We start from the raw sequence: 20,749 nt of genomic DNA on the forward strand, positions 1-20,749 counted from the left end.
GCATGTGTGTGCGTGTGTGCGTGTGCACGCACATATGTGTGTGGTGGCAGGTCCAGTCTATGCTGTGAGGGCAGGCGGTGGTCCGGGAGCGGATGCACCCACAGCTCCCTGGGCTTCTTCGCCGTGGCAACGCGCTCACTGCCTCTGTCGTGAGGGCAACGGTGATTTCAGTGCTCTACAGCTCAGTGACAAGTTAAGATGGTGGCAGGGCCCCATCCCCATGAGTCTCAGTGCCAGAGGTTGGTGGGGGAAGGGAGAGAGGAAAGGAAGGAGAGGATGTCACTGTCCCCGAACCAAGCTTCTCCGCTCCATGCTATCCTGGGGGCTTCAGGTGAATGGCTGCGCTGTTGGGGCGAGCAGCCAAGATGTAGAGGGCGTTCTCTCGCAGGAAGGTGGGCCAGTCCACGAATCTGGAGTGGAAGCAAAGAACAGGTTCGTGAAGCTGGTTGCAGAGCCCGACGGCTCCTGAGACCTGAGTCCAGCGGCAGCGTGGCTTGGGCTAGCCATAACTCAGGGAAGACCTGGTGCCTGACGCGGTTATGGCTGGCTGTGCCGCCGCGCCAAGTACCCAGCTAGCTGGCCCTAGGGATCCGGGGGCAAATGTGCACCCCCGGAGGTGGTTTCTGGGAAGTGGGTAATGCCCTCTCTTACTTGTGTGTGTGTTGGGGGTGCAGGGGGTACAGACAGCAGTGGGGACCTCTACTCACCTGGACTCCTGCTCTGTGGGCAGCACGGTCTTGTCCTGACTCTTGCTACTGCTGCTGGCCAGGCTTCTGTCAGCTATGGGACCCACATGGCTGATGCTGCTGGGCACAAGGACGTGTGGTTAGGAGTGGGATAATGAAAGGCCTGGCCCTGTCCCCTCCCAAACTGCTGAGCCCATGGATCTTCTGACAGAGTAGAGGCTGCCCTGTGCCCGGGTGGTAGGCATCACCATCCTCTGCTTAATGCACAGGAGGATCCTCTTCCAGCTGTTGGCAGGGGAAGCAGGGAGGTACCTTTCACACGAAGGGCCACTGGCAAGAAAAAAGGAAGGGGGGAGGCCAGGTAGGGGCGGGGACTTGTAAGGAGCAGACCTGACACTGCAGGATGGAGCTTCTGTAGGGCGTTTGCAAAACCAAGAGTGCTGGGCGCGGCCACACTCTGCCTCACTGATGGTGCTCCCGCTGCCCAGTGCCAGGAAGGTGGCTCGGGCTCGTTCCCGCTCCTTAACTGTCAGAAGCCTCAACAGAGAGTTCTGGGGAGGAAGAGACAAGATCTTAGAGGTGACATGATCTTGTAAACCGTCAACCTACAGACAGCCCTACCTCCATCACCCGCTTTGCAGCCTCCCGCAGAAGTTGCCCAGAACCTTTCTGGCAGCACCGACACGTTCAGTGGGGTCCAGTGCAAACCAATCTTCCTTAGGCAGTTTCCCAGCCTGGGCACTGGGTCGCCCATCACGGGCTGGAATCTGAGCCCATTCCCAACACTGCTCCCTGCTCAGATAGTACCCACTGTTCCCCCAACCCACCCAGCATGCTTCCCAGGCCTGTCCCCCAGGATCCCATGGACATTAACCCCCGCTGGCCCTCACCTGGGGACGCAGTTGCTGCAAAAGTAGGAGGGACTCATGGGACAGGAAATCAGGCCACTCTATGTGGCCTCGATGTTCAGGGTCCAGGGCTGCAAACTGGTGGGCTGCCTGTTCCTCTTGCTCCTTGCTCAGGGCCCTGTCGCTGTCCCCTCGCTTTGCTGCTTGGTGGCGATAGCGCAGGAAGTCCTCCAGCGTCAGGGAGCAATCTGTAGGAGGCACCCCATGTTGGCCACGCCCGCCCTTCCTCAGCCTTGGGGCACCTCCACTCACCCCAGGGCACCCTCAGTGCCCTCACACCCACAGCTCGTGTTGAGTCTTTGCCTCCCATGGCCAGGGCAACTCAGGCTGTGGCAGGTGGTGTGTGCCGGCCAACAACTCAGGAACAAGGACCCATCTGCCCCCGGCCCCCAAACCTGGAATACTCCTTGCATGGTTCATCCTAGAGACTGTAAAGGAGACGTCTGCCTCACCCCCTCCATCCACCTTACCAGGGATGACTTTACACTGCTGAAAGGTCTCCATGAGGCTGTACATTTCCTCCTCAGTAAGCAGCAAGTTGAGGTTGTCCTGAAAACAAGGAAGAGCTGAGTCAGTGGCCATACAAGCCAGTAAGAAAGGCCAAGGATCAGGAGGGATGGAAATAGTATTTCAAATGGAAAGCAATTCCAAGATCATCTAATCCCAGCCTCCTGTTCACAACCAAGGAGACTGAGGCCCAGGAAGGGGAGAGGACTTGCTCTGAGTTGCCTTAACTCTGGGGCGGAATCCTCCCCAGAACCCAGATATCCTGACCCCAGCCCTGAGTCCCTTTTACTAAATTATTTTCAGCTTATCCTCCGAGCTAACCTTGGGATTTCTCGGAAGCGCCTGAGGAAGCTGCTGCAGGGAATAAGGGGCCACTGAGTGGGCAGGGTTATGAATCCCCACCTCCACCCACCGGAGCAGTTCCATCTTTATCCATTTCCTGTGCTTGGCGTCTGTGTTAGGCTGTGCTCGGAGTATTTTAGTTAAGAAGCTTAATTCTAGCTCTGCTTCTAATGGGTTTAAATAACTCCAGAAGGGTTTAAATGATGCCATCACAAGGTTCCTAAACCCAAATGAGTTTTTCATGGTGCTATTGAAGTTTTAATTTCAAATGAGCAGTGATATCTTATTTTGTTAACATTCCATACAGTCTCTAAATTATCAAAGATTCTTTCAAGTAAAAGGTTAATTTTTTCCCTAAAAGACCAGCAAAGAACAAGAGTAGATATTTCATGAATATTCATTTGTGGATTTCATAATGAACTTAAACCATTCTTTTTTTTTCTATAATTTTTTTTTTTTTTGAGACAGGGTCTCACTCTGTTGCCCAGGCTGGAGTGCAGTGGTGCAATCATAGCTCACTGTAACCTCAGCCCCTGGGCTCAAGCAATCCTCCTGCCTCAGCCTCCCAAGTAGCTGGGATGACACATGCATGCCACCATGCCTAATTTTTCTCTTTTACTTTTTGTAGGGATGGGGTCTTGCTATGTTGTCCAGGCTTGTCTTAAACTCCTGGGCTCAAGTGATCTTCCTGCCTTGACCTCCCAAAGTGCTGGGATTACAGGAGTGAGCCACTGCACCTGACAACACTTTTTTTTTTTTTTTTTTTTTTTAATATGAAAGGTAGCGGGGAGTGAGCAGGCAGGTTCAATTTCCTTTTTTTTTTGAGACAGAGTCTTACTCTGTCACCCTGGGTAGAGTGCAGTGGTGTCATCATAGCTCACAGCAACCTCCAACTCCTGGGCTCAAGGGATCCTCTTGCCTCAGCCTTCCAAGTAGCTGGGACTACAGGCACATGCCACGATGCCCGGCTAATTTTTCTATTTTTAGTGGAGATGGGATCTCACTGTTGCTCAGGCTGGTCTCAAACCCCTGAGCTCAAGCAATCCTCCCGCCTCGGCCTCCCAGAGTGCTAGGATTACAGACTTTAGCCACTGGGCCCAGCCCTGACAATACTTTTCAAAAATGGATACAATATTTGTATTTTTCCCATTGTTTCAATAAACACTTATTAAGCACCTAGTGTAACATACTGGGCACCACAATGGTGTGCAACACTGTGAGATGTTCAGTGTGGATGGAGTTAGAGTGTGTGTGAGCGTGTGTGAGGGGAGGGGAGAGAGGACTGGTAAGAGATGAGGGAGGGGGTGGTAGCTCGACTGTGAAGCACCTCAATGCCCTTTATTGAGCCCCTCAGCTTAGGCCTTTGTTCGAGGGCAAAGGGGAGCCACTGAAGGGCTTTCCACGGAGAGTGCCCTGGTCAGATCTCTGACTGCCGTGTGGGAAATGGGTGGGAGGAGCAAAGTCTGGAGGCATGGGGAGGTTAGGTAGCTGTTGCAGTAGTACAGGTAAGAAAAGATGAGTGGGTAAACGGAGACCTGAGAGTGGAGAAGCGGGGAGAGATGTGAGAGACAGTAGAGGCAGGATCAGTAGGACCTGCTGACTAACTGGATGTGAGGGATGAGGGAGAGAAATGAGCTGGGATTGGTAACTGGGAGGATGGTATTACTATGCATTCAGATAAGGAATGGAGGAAGAACAAGTTTTGGGACAAAGACGAGTTCATTTTGGGGCATGTTGAATGTGAAATACCTAGGAGACATCAAGATGGATAAGTCTAAGAGACAGGAAATTTAAGTCTGGATGCACAGATATGGGAGTCATTAGTGTTTAGATGGTGGCTGTAGATGAAGCCACCCAAAGAGAGAGTGTACAGAGAGAAAAGAAGAGTGTTAACAACAGAACCCTGGGAAACACCAGCATTTTGGGCTGAGACAAGGAACGAAGGGCATTGAGAAAGAACGGTCAGCGAAGAAGGTTGGAGGAGAATCAGTAGAGAAGGTGCTGAATACCAAGAAAGGAGAGTTGCCTGATGTCGGAGGTAATGTTAACAGTGGTTATACAAATGAAGTGGGATTTTGTTGATTTTCCATTTTATCTAGTTTCCATAGCTTGTGTAATAATTCTGATAAGAATACACAAACTCTAAAAAAAGACAGGAGAATAAAGAAGTGCTAAATACTTCAGAGAGGTTAAGTGAGAAGAAGCCTGAGAAAAGGTCACTGAACTTGACAATCAGCAGGTCATTGGTGACTTTAGGAAGAAAGCCACCAGCCATCATGGAAAACCCTGGGGCAGACTCTGCACGGGAAGAGGCTCTCAGCCGTCCAGACCTCACAGACATCACACATCTCATCGTTGACAACCTGAGGAAAGAAGGCAGGAGTGAACAGGGATGTGTAAGCACAGCAGAATGATGGGTGCGAAAGTCAGATTACAGGTGGTTGAGGAGCCACAAGGAGATGATGTTCTTTTAAGAAGCCTGACTGTGAAGGGAAGGAAAGAAAGGGCAGGAGCTTGGAAGAAGCCTTTGTGCAAGCCCAGTGGAGCGTGGTGGCAATGATGGCAGGACTGTGGCAGAAGGCTGGGGAGGGAGCATTGTGCTCCTGGGGGTTGGGAAGGAGACACTTTCAACCCAGTCCCGCAGCAGCAGCACATGGCACAGCAGGGTCACTGAGGGAAAGGCGCACATTGGAGGTGCGGTGACTGGTACTAGAGAAGGTTGTCTGTACAGCAGGGTCTGCTGGGGTATAATCCAGGAAAAGGTGTTTAAGTGGCTGGAAATAATGTCCTATACTATGCTTTATGCACAGCCGCAGAGAAAGAGTTATTTATTAGAAAGCGGCACATCTCTGCTTTCTTCTAGGCAGTAGGAATAAGAGGGGGATCAGCAGATTCTCCTCACTCTGAGATCAGTAAATAGTGAAGACATCTGCAAGACAGATCAACAGGGCAAGGCTTGCACTCTATTCAGGTGTGGTGAGAAATGGATATGAGTCTGGCTTTCAATGGAAACCTTAGACTCTGTCCTTCATTAGAAGTTGGAAGGCATTTATATATAATTTGCAAAGTTCTGAATCAATAAAGCTCGGTTATTTAATTCACATATTGACCACTTCAGAGATGAAGGACGAATGTTTCTAAGAGTCAGGTGACAGGCCAAGTGAGGATCTCAGAACGAAGAGGTTTGCTTGTGATAGCATCTATCCCTATTGGAAGCAAGCTGGTTAGGAACTCAGGTTCATTTTCAGATAGATACAATTAATGACGACTACAGACTATGAAAGCACGCTCCAAGCAGAATGGCTTTTGAGTAATTAGGACTCATTCTACCCAGGCAAACCTCTAGCTCAGTGGTCCTCAGCTGGGGGTGATTGTGCTCCCTCCAGGACACATTTGGTAATGTCCGGAGACAATTTTCGTTGTCACAACTGGGGGTGTTGTGCTACTAGTGGAGCAGAGGCCAGGGATGCTGCTCAACGTCCTACAGTGTGCCCAGCCCCCAACACGAAGAACTATCTACCCTCAAATGTCGATAGTTCTGAGGTTGAGAAACCCCATCCTAGCTCTAGGACCCCCATATGTACTATTAGAAAACCCTTTAGGTCACTGCCTAGAAGCAAATATTCTAAGACTGGGCCTCCGGGAAAAGTGCCAAGTCCTCTGCTGTCCCTGCCGTCCAGGCTCACACAGTAGTGGCAGCTCCAGCCTGTTTCCGTGTGGGCCATCTCGGTCACCTCCGCTGCACCTTCTCCTTGGATGTAGCCCATGCGGCGCAGGCAGCCATCATGGAAAACCCTGGTGCAGACTCTGCACGGGAAGAGGCTCTCAGCCGTCCAGACCTCACAAACATCACACATCTCATCGTTGACAACCTGAGGAAAGAAGGCAGGAGTGAACAGGGATGTGTAAGCACAAGCGGCAAGAGCCTATGGCCACTAAGCACAGAGCTACCTGCATGGGGCTGAGAGTTCCCAGAGCAGTCTAAAGGAACAGGCCCAACTGAAGCCACTGTTAAGGCAATAGATAGAGCTTTCTTTCTGGAGGACAAGAACCAGGAGGCTCTTCCAGCTGCTCAGGCTTTTGTGACCATGTTTATGAACAGGGATGGTACTGGCATTTTTGGAAAAAACAATCTATCTTTCTGAGACATTGTCCCAGGCATTGCAGGAAATTTATCATCCCCGGTTTTCTTGGCACCAAATACCAGTAGCAACCCCCTCTCATTGTGACCCCCCCAACTCTCCCCTCCCAAATGCCTCCTACAGGGGGTAGCAATCTCTGTGGTTGAGAACCCATGGGCGGGAGGCTTGGCAGAAGACCTGCCATGGTGCCATTCCTTATCACCTATTGCCCCAAGCGTTTCACTGAGATGAGTCTGGGATGTAACAAATATTTTTATTCTTGTGGAAGAAATTCCAAGATTGTTCTGGACTCAGCTCCAGATTTGAATCTCACCTTAACTATACCCAGGCCTCCCCTGTCCTGCTCCCTGATCCTCGGATGGGCTAAGACTTGTGGATCCTGCCCTAACTGGACACTCACAGGCTCTCTGGGCTCCAGGGAGATTTCTGGAGGCTTGTCATCATCCAGCTTCCGCGTAGGGCGGATGAAGGCAGGTGGTGTGAAACGACTGGTCCTGTCGAACTCCTCGGGCTCTACTCCACGCCCATCTCGGAGCCGCTCCCAGGCTGCACGGTGGACCCTGCTCTCTTCCTGGACCACCGGGGTGCCTGCCTCTGCTTCTTTCTCCTCCTGCACCTCCTGGACGGAGCCTTCTACTGTGCCACGGCGGGACCCTGGTAGCTCCCCCGTGCGCCGGAGGGAAGGCCTGTCCCGCAGCCCATCCTTGAAGGCGGACACAGCCAGGCTCACCTTCTGCACCTGCTCCACTGTCTGCCGCTTGGACATCAACACCCCCATGGCTCTACGGACAAAAAGCAGAGGGGCACAGATTCAGCCAGTGGCTGAGTGTGTCAGGCTAATCAGTTTCAACTTAAGTGGAAGGAGCTATTAAATAGTCGCTCCTCTTCTAGAACTCAGTAGCATGGTTCGTTGGACAGAGCACGTGTTAAGAAGTCAGAAGACCCTGGTTCTACTTCCGACTGGCCCTGTGACTTTGCTTTCCCCGTCTATGGAATGAGGGCTATTTGCCCAGCCCACTTCACAGCGCTGTCATGAGGATAACATAAGAAATGGGCTTAATGGTGCTCAGTAACCTGGAAAGCGCTCTACATGTATGAAATGGTATCTCTGTCTTCCTTCCTGAGCTAAAGCCAGTTTGGTCCAGGGGTCCCACACCTCTGCTACTTTGAAACAATTGGAGACTTCAGAGCCCAAAGTTTTCCTCTACCCCACCAGAAGACTCAAGGCTTAAACCACACTGGCAACACATTTCAGGCCTTCTGCAGGAAAGCTTCTCCTCTAAGTGCGGTGCACAATTCCTCCAGTGATAATCCTCATCAAATGCCTACTTTTTAAGTCAGAGTGAACAAACTCCTATTTTTAAAGGATTCCTGAAGTAGGCAGCAAGAAAACTCTGCTACCCCTATGCATGTGGTCAAGGTCACACAAATACTCCTTTGCCCCTCGAATTAGTAGCTCTGCCTCTTTGCGGATTCGTTTATCTATCACAGGCATCTGGCCTATTCCAGACTCTAAGGTACTCCTCACACTTCTAAGGGCTCACTAATGTCACTCCCAAATTCGTTTTCTGCTTTGATTTTCTGAATTGTTCAAGAAAGTTCCTTATCCTTCACAGGTTAAAAAGTAACGTTATCCCTGCCCTTCTTTGCAGTACCAGAGTACAGCACTGGGACATGAAGGCATGACATGGCACACGCATGTCAGCTGGGGAATGCTTTTTCTAACTGGAGCAGAGAGTCCATTTTGGCCTTGCTCTCCATCCATTCTAACCAAGGCTTATGGAATGAGGAGAGTATGTGCGAGGCACCAACTACCCATTACAGGAAATAGAAGACAGGAGAACAGAGTCTCACCACTCACGCTACTTACTATCAGAATTCAAAGAAGTCATACAGTGTTGGGGGTACCTAAAGGAAGGTGAGACCACACTATTGGGGGTCAAAGTGGACCTTAAAGGATGGGTAGGAAGTTATCCTCAGTTTGTTTTGGGGAAAAGGTGACAGTGGGTAGGAGGAGAGGTAGGGCCAATTCAAAGGCTACTGTAATAGTCCAGGCAAGAGGTCGAGGGTTTGAACTGAAATAATAGCAGGAATGATACTGAGTGTATGTTACCATGGAAATAGAATTAGGGAAATTTAGTAATTAATTGATAACTGATTAGATGAAGGATAGAGGGAGAGAGGGAAGTTTTAAATTAACTATTTAGAAGAATGGTAGTGCCAGTTACAGAAATTGGGAAATAAGAAAAGAGGGATAATTACATTGGCTTTTTATACACGTTGAATTAAAGGTGTCTCTGGGACATTCAGGTGTCATGTCATCCTCTATTTAAAACTTTTCAATGTTTTAAGGATAAAGTCTTTCAGGATAAAGTCACGCAAATCAGTCTCTTTCCATGGCCTAAGAGGCCCAGCAAGGTCTGGCTCCCTCCTTTATTCTGTGTTCCAACCACACTGGCCTTCTTCCATGTTTTACTTGCATGCTCCCTCTATTTTTGGGCCCTTTCAACATTCCTCCCCACTTGATTAGTGCTTATTGGTCTATCAGAGCTCAGCTCAAGTATCACTTCCTCAGGGCGGTCACTGCTGGCTCCAGTCCAGGGCCGGGTGCTCGCAGAACCATGCTCCTGCTCCGGGGCACTTGTCTTCATCATTATATATTCAATTGGATAACTATCTGATCAATGTCAGTTTCCTCTATTAGACGTTTTATCTTGCTCAGTCCCTAACTCCACTGCCTAGCAATGTGTCTGGAACAGAATAGATGCTTAATAAACATTTTCCAATTAATTAATTGTGGAGGATTCTTTTTGCTTTTTAAAATAAAACCTTAATACACATACTATCTGATGACAGCCATATCTTCTTTTCAGAAACACTGCTCGTATGCACCACAATGATGCAAATTCCTACCTTGCCCCAGCGCTTGGCCTGCCATCTTGTTACCAAGGAAACCCAAATTCCTGAATTATTTTTCTTTTATTTTTCCATACAGAGCAAAAGACCAGATATTCCTGAATTTATAAACTGACTGATAAGAAAGAATCTCTCCCTCCTGCCCCATTTGCAAATTTGTTTGTAAAATCGCAGTGTATGACTAAGGATCATTTACTTTAAATACTCAATACTGTTTTAAAGGATAGTGGCAAAGGAGATTTATTGAGGAAAGATTAACTGAGCAAATTCAGGAAATCACTTAAGGTATTCATGCCCCAGTGCATATTTAATAATAAATTGTAATTAAAAGGAAGACTTTTATTCCCAAAGTAAAAAAGTAAATTAATTAAAAACTGTGATTAAAAAATCCTTTTTTCCCTCTCAACTGGAAACAAATATTGGACAACAGGGGAATGGTTAAATTAAGGTACCATGGTAGAGTAAACATGAAAAGCATTAAGGTAAAAGTATATTTATTGATGTGGAAAGGTATTAAAAATGTGAATATATTAATAAAAAAGTTACAAAAATGCTCATGTTATGACCTAATTTTTGTAAGAAAGAAGGCATATATGTATTTTTCATATTTTTGTTAACCAGTATTTTCCAATTTCCTACATTGCACATTAATTACACAACAAAAGAAATATTAGGGTTGGCAACCTGGTGACTTGTTACAGTTTTGGATTTGCTGTTCTGTGACCCAGAAAATGCCTCACACTGCTTTGGGCTTCAGTTCTCTATCTGATAATGAGCGTGTTTGGAGCATATAGTCTTAAGCACTTAGAATGCTCATGTTCTTTTTCATATTCTTTTAAAAGTTCATGTGACCTAATGAGGGTATCCAGCCAGGGTGGGGCTGGGGCTGGAGAGGAGAGTGTCTATGTATGTTTAAGTTTTTGCTGAGGCTTTGGGCCAAGGAGGTTCTTGAAGAGGCTGGGCCTGTAGTCCCCAGACACTGCCACATGCCTCATGGCAATAGCTGTGCTCTATGGTTAGGTGGGAAGGCAAGTCCCCAACTTACAGTGAGAGGCATACTAAGAGGGAAAATGCAAAATGACACACAAACCTTCATGGCATACTTTTATTATAAACAATTACATTTTCCAGAACCACTAGGTTTTCCGTAGAAACCCTCGGTGTTACGTTTTTCAAATTTTTTGACTGTGACCCCAAGAAGAGTTTGATAGTATTCTCTTGGTTCCTGGGGATATACAGAAGGTACCAGTTCTCCAAATGTTAGGGGCAGCCTCCTTCCAGAAGTTGTATCAGAAGTTTTAGGGAACAGTCACAAGACTTTTGCGTTTATCAGGAAGAAGGCATAGGTTGAAAAAAAAAAAGTTGAGAAACACTTATTTGGAGATCTGGAATAAACATATAAATTTACTTTTTCACGAATGATTCATTAGAGGGAAATAAATGGTATGCATTTGGTTCTCACTGGCTTTTTGAGGTGATGTAATAAGAGTTATTGACAAAGACCAGCCAGTTAGAAGGATTACTCTATAAGTAAACTGACTGATTAAGAGTGAATCAGCAAACTAACCACAGACACCTCCCAACACACTGTAGAGCTGCTACAACCCATTATTCTCTGTCAGGATACCAAAAATCACCATTAAGCTTTCTCAATTGTTAATGACACCATTGCAATGGTTTTGGGAGTTTATGCTTAAAGGAATTTCTATTAAGACTGAAGTTGACATGTACCAGCAAAACAAACAAACATAAAAACAAACAAACAACACTTTCCAGTCCTGACCACAGGCTCTTGGAGCACAGTAATTCCTTTTACCTGAGAGGGTTCAATTTTCTAGACCACTTACACCTGTAAGGGCAGAAAATGTTGAGTAGAACCATTAAAAAGGAACCATCAAAATCCAAACAAGACCCCAACTCATTTTGAATTCATATGGCTTTGATTTTGACAATAAACTGTGAAGACACAACAGAATTAAGCTTTAAGAGTGAGGCTAAAACCCTTACTGCTTAATGGAGAGAATCAAACCTGTATACAAAAGACACTTTGATTAAAAGTGAGTGTGCTAAAATATCTGAGATGTGCACCTGGGGTGTCTGAGAAATTGAAATCAGCTCAAATTTCTAGAGAAACAAGTGGTAGTGATTAGTGCTGGGTAAAAACAAATGCCCGGTGAGAAATGCCCGGCCTCTCCTGTGCTGGAAGAAGTCCTAGGAGGAACAGTGAGTTAAAAGGAAATCAAATTGCAAAGCTCCTGCAAATTATAACCAATTATTACTCCGTGGGCCCCAACGTACTGAGAGAGACATACTCACTGTATGGAATTGGGGTTTTCTGCCTCCCTAACAAAGATAAAAAGAGGATAAAAAGATGTTGTCCCAAGAATGATGTGACTGTCAGAGACTCTGTGGTATCTAGGGAAGGCTTGGGAAAAAACTCGGGGGACAGGAGCAGGTGATGGTGAATTCCAGCAGGAGAGGAAGCTAGAATAGGTAGAATAGGGCCATCTGACTACATGAACGGGCGGAAATGAAAACCGTGACAACCAGAATTTGTCTTTGGGTAAAAGTAGGCTGTCTAGAAGTGTTTGTCAGGCAGTAAGACGTATGTGGGCAGCTTGGAATGTGTGTGTGCAAGACACACCCATTCTCTGCAGAGCACCTGCTTACAATGCAGCGGGATTATTTATAAGGGCAAAGTGGTGGGAGTAAGAGGAGGAGGGGTTGCTCCACAGCAGGAGCTGGTGGAGAAATAAGGAAGGGGAAGAAAGCTGGGTGAACCTCTTTTCCCCAGCACTCTCTATAAAGATTTGTAGCTGTGGACAGCCTGCGGAGCAAGGCTCCTAATAGGCAGGGGTTTCCTCATTCAGCATGTTAAATGTAAAATACATTTACTTGCTTCAATCTGATTCTTTTTTTTTTTTTTGTAGAGATGGGGTCTCTGTGTTGCCCAGGCTGGTCTTGAACTCCTGGGCTCAAGTGATCTTTCTTCCTCAGTCTCCCAAGTAGCTAGTTCAATATGATTCTTGATATGGGAATGGCAGCTATTTAAAAGGCTCAAAAGCAACTAAATGAGATTGCCTGGAGGCTATGAGGGCTTCCCTAAGAAGGAAGGAGGCAAAGAAAACCTCTGAGTGAGGGGAAAGGGGAAAACAACCAAGGAGAGTGGGTTGAGTAAGTGGAAAAAGGGTTCTCAATTTTTCACTGAGATCAAAAGGGAGAAAAGTCTAGATGGTTCCCAGTGCCTTTCACAGAGCATGTGTTCTTTAAATCTTTGTTGAATGATTGTTGCAGAGATCACTGGGCAACATAAAATGTTTATTTAAGATCATGGTATCTGCACCTTTTCTCTTCATCAAAGCTGGCCAGAGAGACTGATCAGAGCAAATTTTCAGAACTAGAAACTATGCAGTCACCAGCTCACCTCATCGCATCTACTCTACTTCCCTGGAGGTGGCACCAGAACGGTGAGTCAGGGCTAGCAGGAAAGAGAACAGGTCCATACTGAAGCTATGGGTGATTTCTCTGCCTACAGAGCGGAGCCACAAAATTTTGGAATTTAGCCAGATTCCATAACCACATTGGTAAGAAAAGAGAGATCAATATTACCAAAGTCAACAGTCCCCTGCATTTATGCTGTGTCTTGTGGACTGTGGCCTGGCTCACAGGAGGGCGGCTGCCCTCGGGGCACAAGTAGGAAGCTTGTAAATGAATCTCCTCTGTCCTGGATTTAGCTGGAGAAATGTATGTAGCACGTGCAGTTTCTGCACATACAGGTGAAAAATTTCAAGGTGGTCAACAGTTGGCTCCTATAGCATGTGCCTGAGAGCGTCATATGTAACATAGAAGGTGGCCACCACAAGGGTATGGAAAACTAACAGAATCAGGATCTGTAAAAAATGCAGGTCAGGTGTGGTGGTAGGTGTATGGTCGAGCTATTAGGGAGGCTGAGGTGGGAGGATCGCTAGAGCTCAGGAGTTTGAGGCTGCAGTGAGCTAGGATTGCACTACTGTACTCCAGCCAGGAAACAGAGCAAGAACCTGTCAACTCGTCTCTAAAAAAACAAAACATAAAAACTCCCCCCAAACCTGAGCTTATTATGAACATCAGCATCAACCTCAAGACTTTGAACAAAAACCATCAAAAAGAGTACTCTTACCATCTGCAGGTCTTTGAGGAAAGCCAAGCCCCAAGGGGTCAGATTGTTCTCCAGTGACTGGCTGTGGTTTTAGGAGTGCCATTGCCTCACTACAGTGCTCTTGGAACCAGGAGCCTGTTCCTATTCAGCCATTCTGTTGCCTGGCAGTAGCCTACAGAATATTTTTAGTTTTCATGTTTGTGGCCCTCAAGGGCTCTACCTGGTACCTCTCTATGTCCCTCCATTCACCCCTGTTTACACAAGAAGACATAGTCACCCCAACTGCACAGGGCTTTTCTGGGGTTTCCAAGGAGTAGAAAGGCTAAAGATTGAGCAAAACTGTCTTCCTGGCCTCAGCTTAAGACTACAAGGAATGAGGGAGGCCCTGCTGCTGTTTAATATTTACTGAAAGCTCACAAAACTCTAATATACACGGAAACACAATTATGGCATGATCTTTAGCCTCCAGGGCCCAGGCTGAGTCTTCATTAAAAGCCACAGTGCTGACTTCCCACAGAAGCAGAGCAACAGTTAAGGAACATCACACCATCAGTGATTGGCTGGTGTGATTGCACTTAGCAAGCAAAGCTTTTCAGCAAGATGGAGAGGCACTCCCTGTTCTCTACTCTGGGCCCCTGAAGCACAGATTCAGCCCCATTTAATGTGGTTATTACGCCTTAATTATCACCATTTACTTGTTTGTTAATTCTGCAAACATTTGCTGAGTATAGCCTACTATGTGTCAGGCACAAATTAGGTGCTTAATAATTGTTGGTAGAATGAACAAATGGAACCTCACTCAGCCTGTGAGAATGCCGTATGTGCGTGTGTAGGGGGCATAAGTGTAGGATTGAAAAAAAAGGTGTTGCTTGAGCTAAATTTTGAATATGAGTGGGAGTTACCCCAGTGGATAAGGGAAAAAAAGGCATTCCAGGAAGAGGTAAAAGCACATGCCAAGGCATGGAGCTATATGGGGACTCCATCATGACTTAGACGGTATGAAGCCAGCCTGGGAGCTGGATAGAAATAGGCAAGGAAACCTGCCTTCACATAAGAATTAGCATCAGCTCAAAAAACTGGTTTGAGATAGTATGCTTAAAATATTTGTTAGAAGGAAATATGTATTTAAATTTCAGGGGGGAAAAAACCCCAGAGAACTGGATTTGCTGAGGCCAGGAAGGAGGATCTCCCTCAGAAGTCCTAGAGCTGACCAGTGAGTACATTGCTTGGCCTTAGGACCTAAGAAGGAACTCTTCTCCACACTCTAAGAGCTGGTAGGTGGTGATTGTAGTGAATCATTGAGGCTTTCCTTTTGGGAGACTCATAAGTCTCAAAAAACAAACAAATAAAAAGAGAGTGAGCCCGTTAGCCCACATAATGCTGCTTTAGTGAGAAGACCCTAGTACGATAAAACATTTCTCAAAACGAAATAGAGATCATATATGTAAAAAGGCTTTGTAAACTGTAACATGCTATCCAGATATAAGGGTATGTCATTATTATCATAGGAAGGCAAGAGTGAGGCCAGTTCACTCAAAGCACATGGGCAAAAGTAATTTTGGCAGGGCAGTGGCAGGAGGGCTGAATGCGGCTGCAGACGAGGCACGGAACAGCAGTTGAGTGTCAGTGATGCCTGGGAAAAGGCGTACTCTACATTAATTCCTGTAGAGACTCTGCAAAGCTATAATTTTCCCTTACTTTTCCTACCCTTCATAGTAAATGATTAGAGAAATGCAGACTGGTTCTGTGTGAACTCTGCAAGGGCGAGGAACTCATATTTATCTAGCATAGTGCTGGCAAGTAAGTAGCACTTAGTGAATGCATGTGGGTCTCTGAGGGGATTGCTGGAAGCAAGGGAGAGTGGAGGGGGATGTGATAATGGAGAAAACAATTTTGAGTCCAGCAGGAGACTGATGCTCTTGGTTTCTGGGTCCAAAGCTGGTAAGCAATTCCTGTCAGAACTTGGTCATTAAGATTGAGGGCCGAAGTAGATAATGATATTCCCATCAGAAATGAATAAATCAATTTGGGAAATGAAGATAGCAGAAACCAAGCAGCACTGCAAGAGAGAGGCATGTGGGACTGAAAGGTAATAGACTCTATAGCTGAAGAGAAGGGAAACCATTTATATAAATATAATCCACTTAGGAACAGGTATAGTGGAAAAAATGCAAGGAATGTGGGAAATGGGACTGGAAGGTCTTACTACCCATGTTTGAGGAAAAGGAAATACTGTCAAAAAAATGTGGCATGCTGGCACAGTGGCTCACACCTATAATCCCAGCACTTTGGGAGACCAAGGTGCAAGGATCATTTGAGGCCAGGAGTTTGAGATGAGCCTGGGCAACATAGCTGGACCCTGTCTCTACAAAAAATAATTTTAAAAAATTAGCCATGCATGGTCCCAGCAATCCTGGAGGCTACGGCAGGAGGGTTGCTTGAGCCCAGGAGTTTGAGGGTGCAATGAGCTATGATAGTACCACTGTACTTCAGCCTGGATGACAAAGCAAGACCCTATCTCAAAAAGAAAAAAATACGGCAAATGTTGGCAGAAGAAAACCATATGAATGTGGTCAGAGAATATGTGGAAGATCAAAGGTTGAGAAATCCAGACAGTAAAATGCAGACAGACACATTTGTGTACACTCAAATGAAGCTGGGTGAGCCATTCTCATCCCTTTTATTTCCCTTTGGAGAAAGCATTTTTGAGAAGATTAAGGCCACCTGGTGACATCTTTCATGCACATTCTGGAATGATTTGATTTGCAGACTCATGCTGTGATTGGGAAGAGTGAGGCAGTATTCTTAAGACTTTTGAAATCTTAATGTTTACTCAGTGCTGAATATGAAAGAGGTGATATCCAAGGTCCAAGATTTGGGGAGAACCTGGATCCATCTAGCAAATTTTCCAGGGTCATGAGTGGGTGTGATACTAAGCACCCTCAGTGAGAAGACCAATTTAGGAATAAAACTTCAATGACAAGTCTCTGAATCAGAACAAAAATCATATTTGCAGGTTTGGTCTTTCTGACTTTCTTTAAAAAACACATACCCCTGCTTATTTTGGTCTCTTATGCTTATGAGAGGGGTTTGAACTGAAAGGGGATTATAAACAACTTTATAATAGGGAGGTGTATAGTATAAATCTCTGTTAGCGTCTGCTCCATTGAACTGTGCGTGAGGTGCCGCACCCATCATTCAAGCAGTCATTACTGAGTTTAAAAAAAAAAAAATCTAACAACTGGTAGACTAGCTTGTTCTGTTTTCTCACTAGCTTGGTCTCTCTTCTCACTGTGTAATCCCAGGCGCCCAAGGAAGCCACTGCTATTCAAGGAGGATGTCACTAGGTTTGGCTGTGTGGAAGAAAGGAAAACTTCCAAAATGGCTCTGTAGTGAATTCCATTGCTTGGCCCTTTCACCACCCCATTTTTGGACAGGAAACCAGAGTTTATCCTTGGTCCCCAAGTTGAATCCTTTGGATTCAGCGGGAATGAAAATATTGAGGGGGCGAGATGAGGGGGCATGACTACATCAGGCGCATACCCTTTGCACACCCAGCCAACAGATTCCCCATAAGCCTTCCTTGGCTCTGTACCTTTCTCGGGCTCCTCCTCCTGTGCACAGGCACTGTTGGGCAAAAGTGTCCTGAGTGGTATCTGGGGACTAATGTCCACTGGTGCATGTAGTCCGAGAACCACAAGGACAGTGTGGATCATGCTTCCTAAAAATGATCCCGTCTCTCCTTCCTCTCATAGATTCTGCAGCAGGGAGGGTGGCCTCAGGACACTCTATCCTCTGAAGGGCCCCTCTACTGCCCCAGAGCAAGTCCTGTCAAAGACCATACCCAGAGACCTCTCCTAGACCCAGTTAGGTCCAGAGCCACCCCAAGGCATCATTACAGTGGGGCTGCCAATGAAAGAAGCCACACCCTGAAGTCTGGGGATCAGCTCCTACAGCAGTCTCATCTCCAGTTAAACTGTCCTCATCCACTTGTTTAATCATCACATTTACTGAACATATATCATTGCAAAGCCTTATACTTGGCACCTAAATGCAACTTATTAACAAACATCCATTCTTTATTCCGGCTCTCCTTAATACTTTTTTCCAAATAAAATTTGAAAAACAGATTTCATGATTCTAAGCATTGTGATCTCGGGCAAATTGCTAAACCTCTCTGAGTCTCAAGTATCTACTATTTAAAAAGGGATAATTTCAAAGGCTGTTGTAAGGATTATATGATATGTTTAAACATACCTAGTATAGCACCTGGCACACTGGTGCTCAATAATCATATACATCCTTTAGTTCTTCATTCAAAAGATGTTCCCTCCAGAACCTGCCAAAGTCAGTCATTCCACCTGATCTTACTGCTTCCTTCCGGACGGTCAAGCCCAGGGGCTCAATCTCCTATCTTTGCTTCAGAGGCCTCACTGGTCCTCATCCCTCCCTGAGTCCTGTGCTCTCATAGCAGTTTCTGCCTCCACTGAAATCCAGCTTGGAGCCCAGTGGGCCACCACGTTAAGAAAAATCCCAGTGTGGGGGAGGGGAAATGGAAAGAGGCCGCAGCCTCACAAGGCCCCCACCTCTCGACCATGTTGGTGGGAGACAGGTGAGGGCACATAGAGCCCCACAGGGAGGTCAAGGCCAAAGTCCTTGCAGCTATGGGAAGTCACTTATAGGTCGAATGGCAGGATCCCTCCCTCTCCCCTGTCAGAGGTTCCTTCCAGACTGCTGTAGGGCACGGTCTAAGATCCTCCTTTTCTGGGGGGTCCTCTGTAGGGTCCATTACCACCGCGCAGGCTCCTGAGGCTCCCCTGTGTCCCATCGAGCCAACTCCAGGCACCACCCTTGCGCTTGCTCCCGTAGTTACACATGTCTCCCTGGGGACGGTGCCCTCCACACTGGGGTCTCCATGGCAGCAAATGCAGAGAGAGCTCTGGAAGTCTCCAACCACATAGGGGGTCTTCATGGGGGCAGCTGCCCACACCACCTAAGGGACTCTCCCAACGGGTAGAGGCAGCAGTCCCTAGGGGTTCATCCACTGACACAGGGGCCACCTTGGAGGCGGCTCCCACACAAGCACCTCAGAGTCCCCGCAGGACTGTCCGCGGCCCGCAGACCCGCCCCTTAGGGTGCAGCCCCGGTCCCCGCCGCCCCCGACCCCGCTTACCGGGACCGTCCGGGTGCGGGACGCGGGTCCCGGGCAGGCGGACTCTGCACCACCAGCCCCGCGCTGCCCTCGGCAGCTCAGGAGCCAGCCTGCTGGGCCGAGCGCCGGCAGCAGGCGGCGCGGGCGGAGCGGCAGGCAGAGGCGGCGGCGGCGGCGCGCGCGCCCGGTGCACACCCACCCGCCCCGCGCGGCTGCGGCGTGTGCGCCAGCGCGAGGCGCCCGGGGCCGGACGGTGGGCGCGCGCTCCGCCCCGCCCTCCTGCGCCCGGAGGCGCGGCCCTGGAGGCTCCGCGGGCGACAGGCGCGCGGGCGTGGGGCGCTGTTGGAGCGCTGGAGCGCCGCGGCCGGCTCCGACTAGCTGTCAGCCCAGGTGCGGGTGGGCGCCCCCAGCGAGCGCCCGGCACTGCGGCTCCAGGACTGCGCCAGCCGGCCGCCTGCTGCAAGGTCAGTGCCAGCCCGAGGAGGCGGCCCGCGGCTGCTCTTCGTTTCCGCCCGCTCCAGGGCGGAGGCGGGGTCCCGAAGGATGCTGCTACCAGCACGTGCCCAGGCTAGGGAGAATGACTCATCCCGCAGGCCCTACCAGTCATCCACCCAGGTCTCCCGGCTCACGACCCTGGCACTGTGGAACTCACCTTTGTAGTACCCCACTGGCCTCCAGAGTGTCCAAATGAGCCTTCACGAAGTCCTTTGCTGGCCCAACCCGTCCTGTGTGCTGTTTTCTGGGATTATTGGTCATTCATCTCCAGCAGGAAAGCTGTGCTGTCATAACCCACTTTTTGCTGCAGCAGCCTCATCCTTCAGACTATCCAAACAACCAGCTTGTCAGGAGGCCAGCAGTTCTGAGGGCTGTAACGTGCATTACACCAAACTGCATGCTTTGAGGAGGGCAAGAAAAAGATCATAAGGCACCTAGCAACTAGTTATAAGGAAATAACTGAAGATATGCAATGATATGCTGAGAACCTTTCAATTTCCATGAATTGTATTTGCATTTTTAACATGCCTTCATTTTCTTGTGCATTCAATTTATATATCTCAAATATAATTCACATTATGTTTTGAACAGCATGCTAGGAGCGGAGGGTGGGGGGGCGCGGGGAGGGGAGAAGGGACTCATTTTGCCCTTAACATGGAATTTACCAACAGGGGATACAAAATAAGTATAGTACTATATATTGCTATCATTTTAAAACACAAAGTGCCAGGTACTATTCTAAACACCTTAAATCAGGGGTCCTCAACCTATGGTGAGTTGTATAATTATTATATGTTACAATGAAGTCATAATAATAGAAATAAAGTGCACAATAAATGTAATGCACTTGAATCATCCCGAAACGATCTTCCCCCTCCCCAGTCCACGGAAAAATTGTCTTCCATGAAAATGGTCCCTGGTGCTAAAAGGTTGGGGACTGCTGCCTTAAATATATTGTCATTAATTTTCACACCATCCTTTTGACAGAGTGTACTGTTAGTTTCAACATTTTGCCAGTGATGAAACTGAGGCACAAGGGAGGTTAAACAACTTGCCTAAGGTCACACAACTACTACGTGACAGAGGTAAGATTGAAATCCAGGTGTTCTGACTTCAGACCCCAAGCTCCTAACCATTTTATTGTACTGCCACTGAGAAAGGAGGGGCTGCAAACCATTAATATAGGGAGTTCTAAAATTCGTACTATTTCTCGGGAACCACTATCATTATTTTGCTTGTTGTGAAACTAACACTAAAGAGCAGTCTGAGCTTTCTGTATAGTCTGAGGATCCCCTGACTTTCTTTAGAATTACATCTACCAACAATTTCACAGATAGGGCTCTCTGAACTGTTTTTATTAAGTGTTTTATTTCTAGGCTGTTTGGCAGGCTTGTATGGAAAAGGAGGCTATAATAATATCACCACAGAAGTCTCTTCTGGTTAATTCCTTCCTTCATTCAAAA

At 47.5% G+C, this 20,749-nt stretch overlaps 1 protein-coding gene across 1 annotated transcript; it reads right to left on the bottom strand.

Moving 5' to 3' along the window:
• Positions 1-227: 227 nt before the first annotated feature.
• On the bottom strand, positions 228-19,652 carry KIAA1045 (KIAA1045 ortholog). The gene is made up of 8 exons (XM_012656200.1): positions 19,444-19,652; positions 6,986-7,367; positions 6,130-6,315; positions 2,065-2,143; positions 1,577-1,782; positions 1,077-1,237; positions 708-803; positions 228-410 (listed from the first exon to the last, which is right to left on the bottom strand). Exons 1-8 carry the CDS (start codon positions 19,545-19,547, stop codon positions 314-316), a joined length of 1,311 nt encoding a protein of 436 aa, XP_012511654.1. The 5' UTR covers positions 19,548-19,652; the 3' UTR covers positions 228-313.
• Between the last annotated feature and the right edge of the window lie 1,097 nt (positions 19,653-20,749).

The sequence above is a fragment of the Propithecus coquereli genome, unplaced genomic scaffold (assembly GCF_000956105.1).
Source record: "Propithecus coquereli isolate 6110/MARCELLA unplaced genomic scaffold, Pcoq_1.0 Scaffold114, whole genome shotgun sequence".
NCBI classification, from domain to species: Eukaryota; Metazoa; Chordata; class Mammalia; order Primates; family Indriidae; genus Propithecus; species Propithecus coquereli.

Coding starts and splice junctions, on each gene's coding strand:
- KIAA1045 (XM_012656200.1), bottom strand. CDS start 19,547: ATGACCAATAATCCCAGAAAACAGCACACAGGACGGGTTGGGCCAGCA. Junction 7,368..19,443: donor GCCAGTGGGGTACTACAAAG/GTGAGTTCCACA, acceptor TTTTGTCCGTAG/AGCCATGGGGGTGTTGATGT. Junction 2,144..6,129: donor GCTGGAGCTGCCACTACTGT/GTGAGCCTGGAC, acceptor CCTTGTTTTCAG/GACAACCTCAACTTGCTGCT.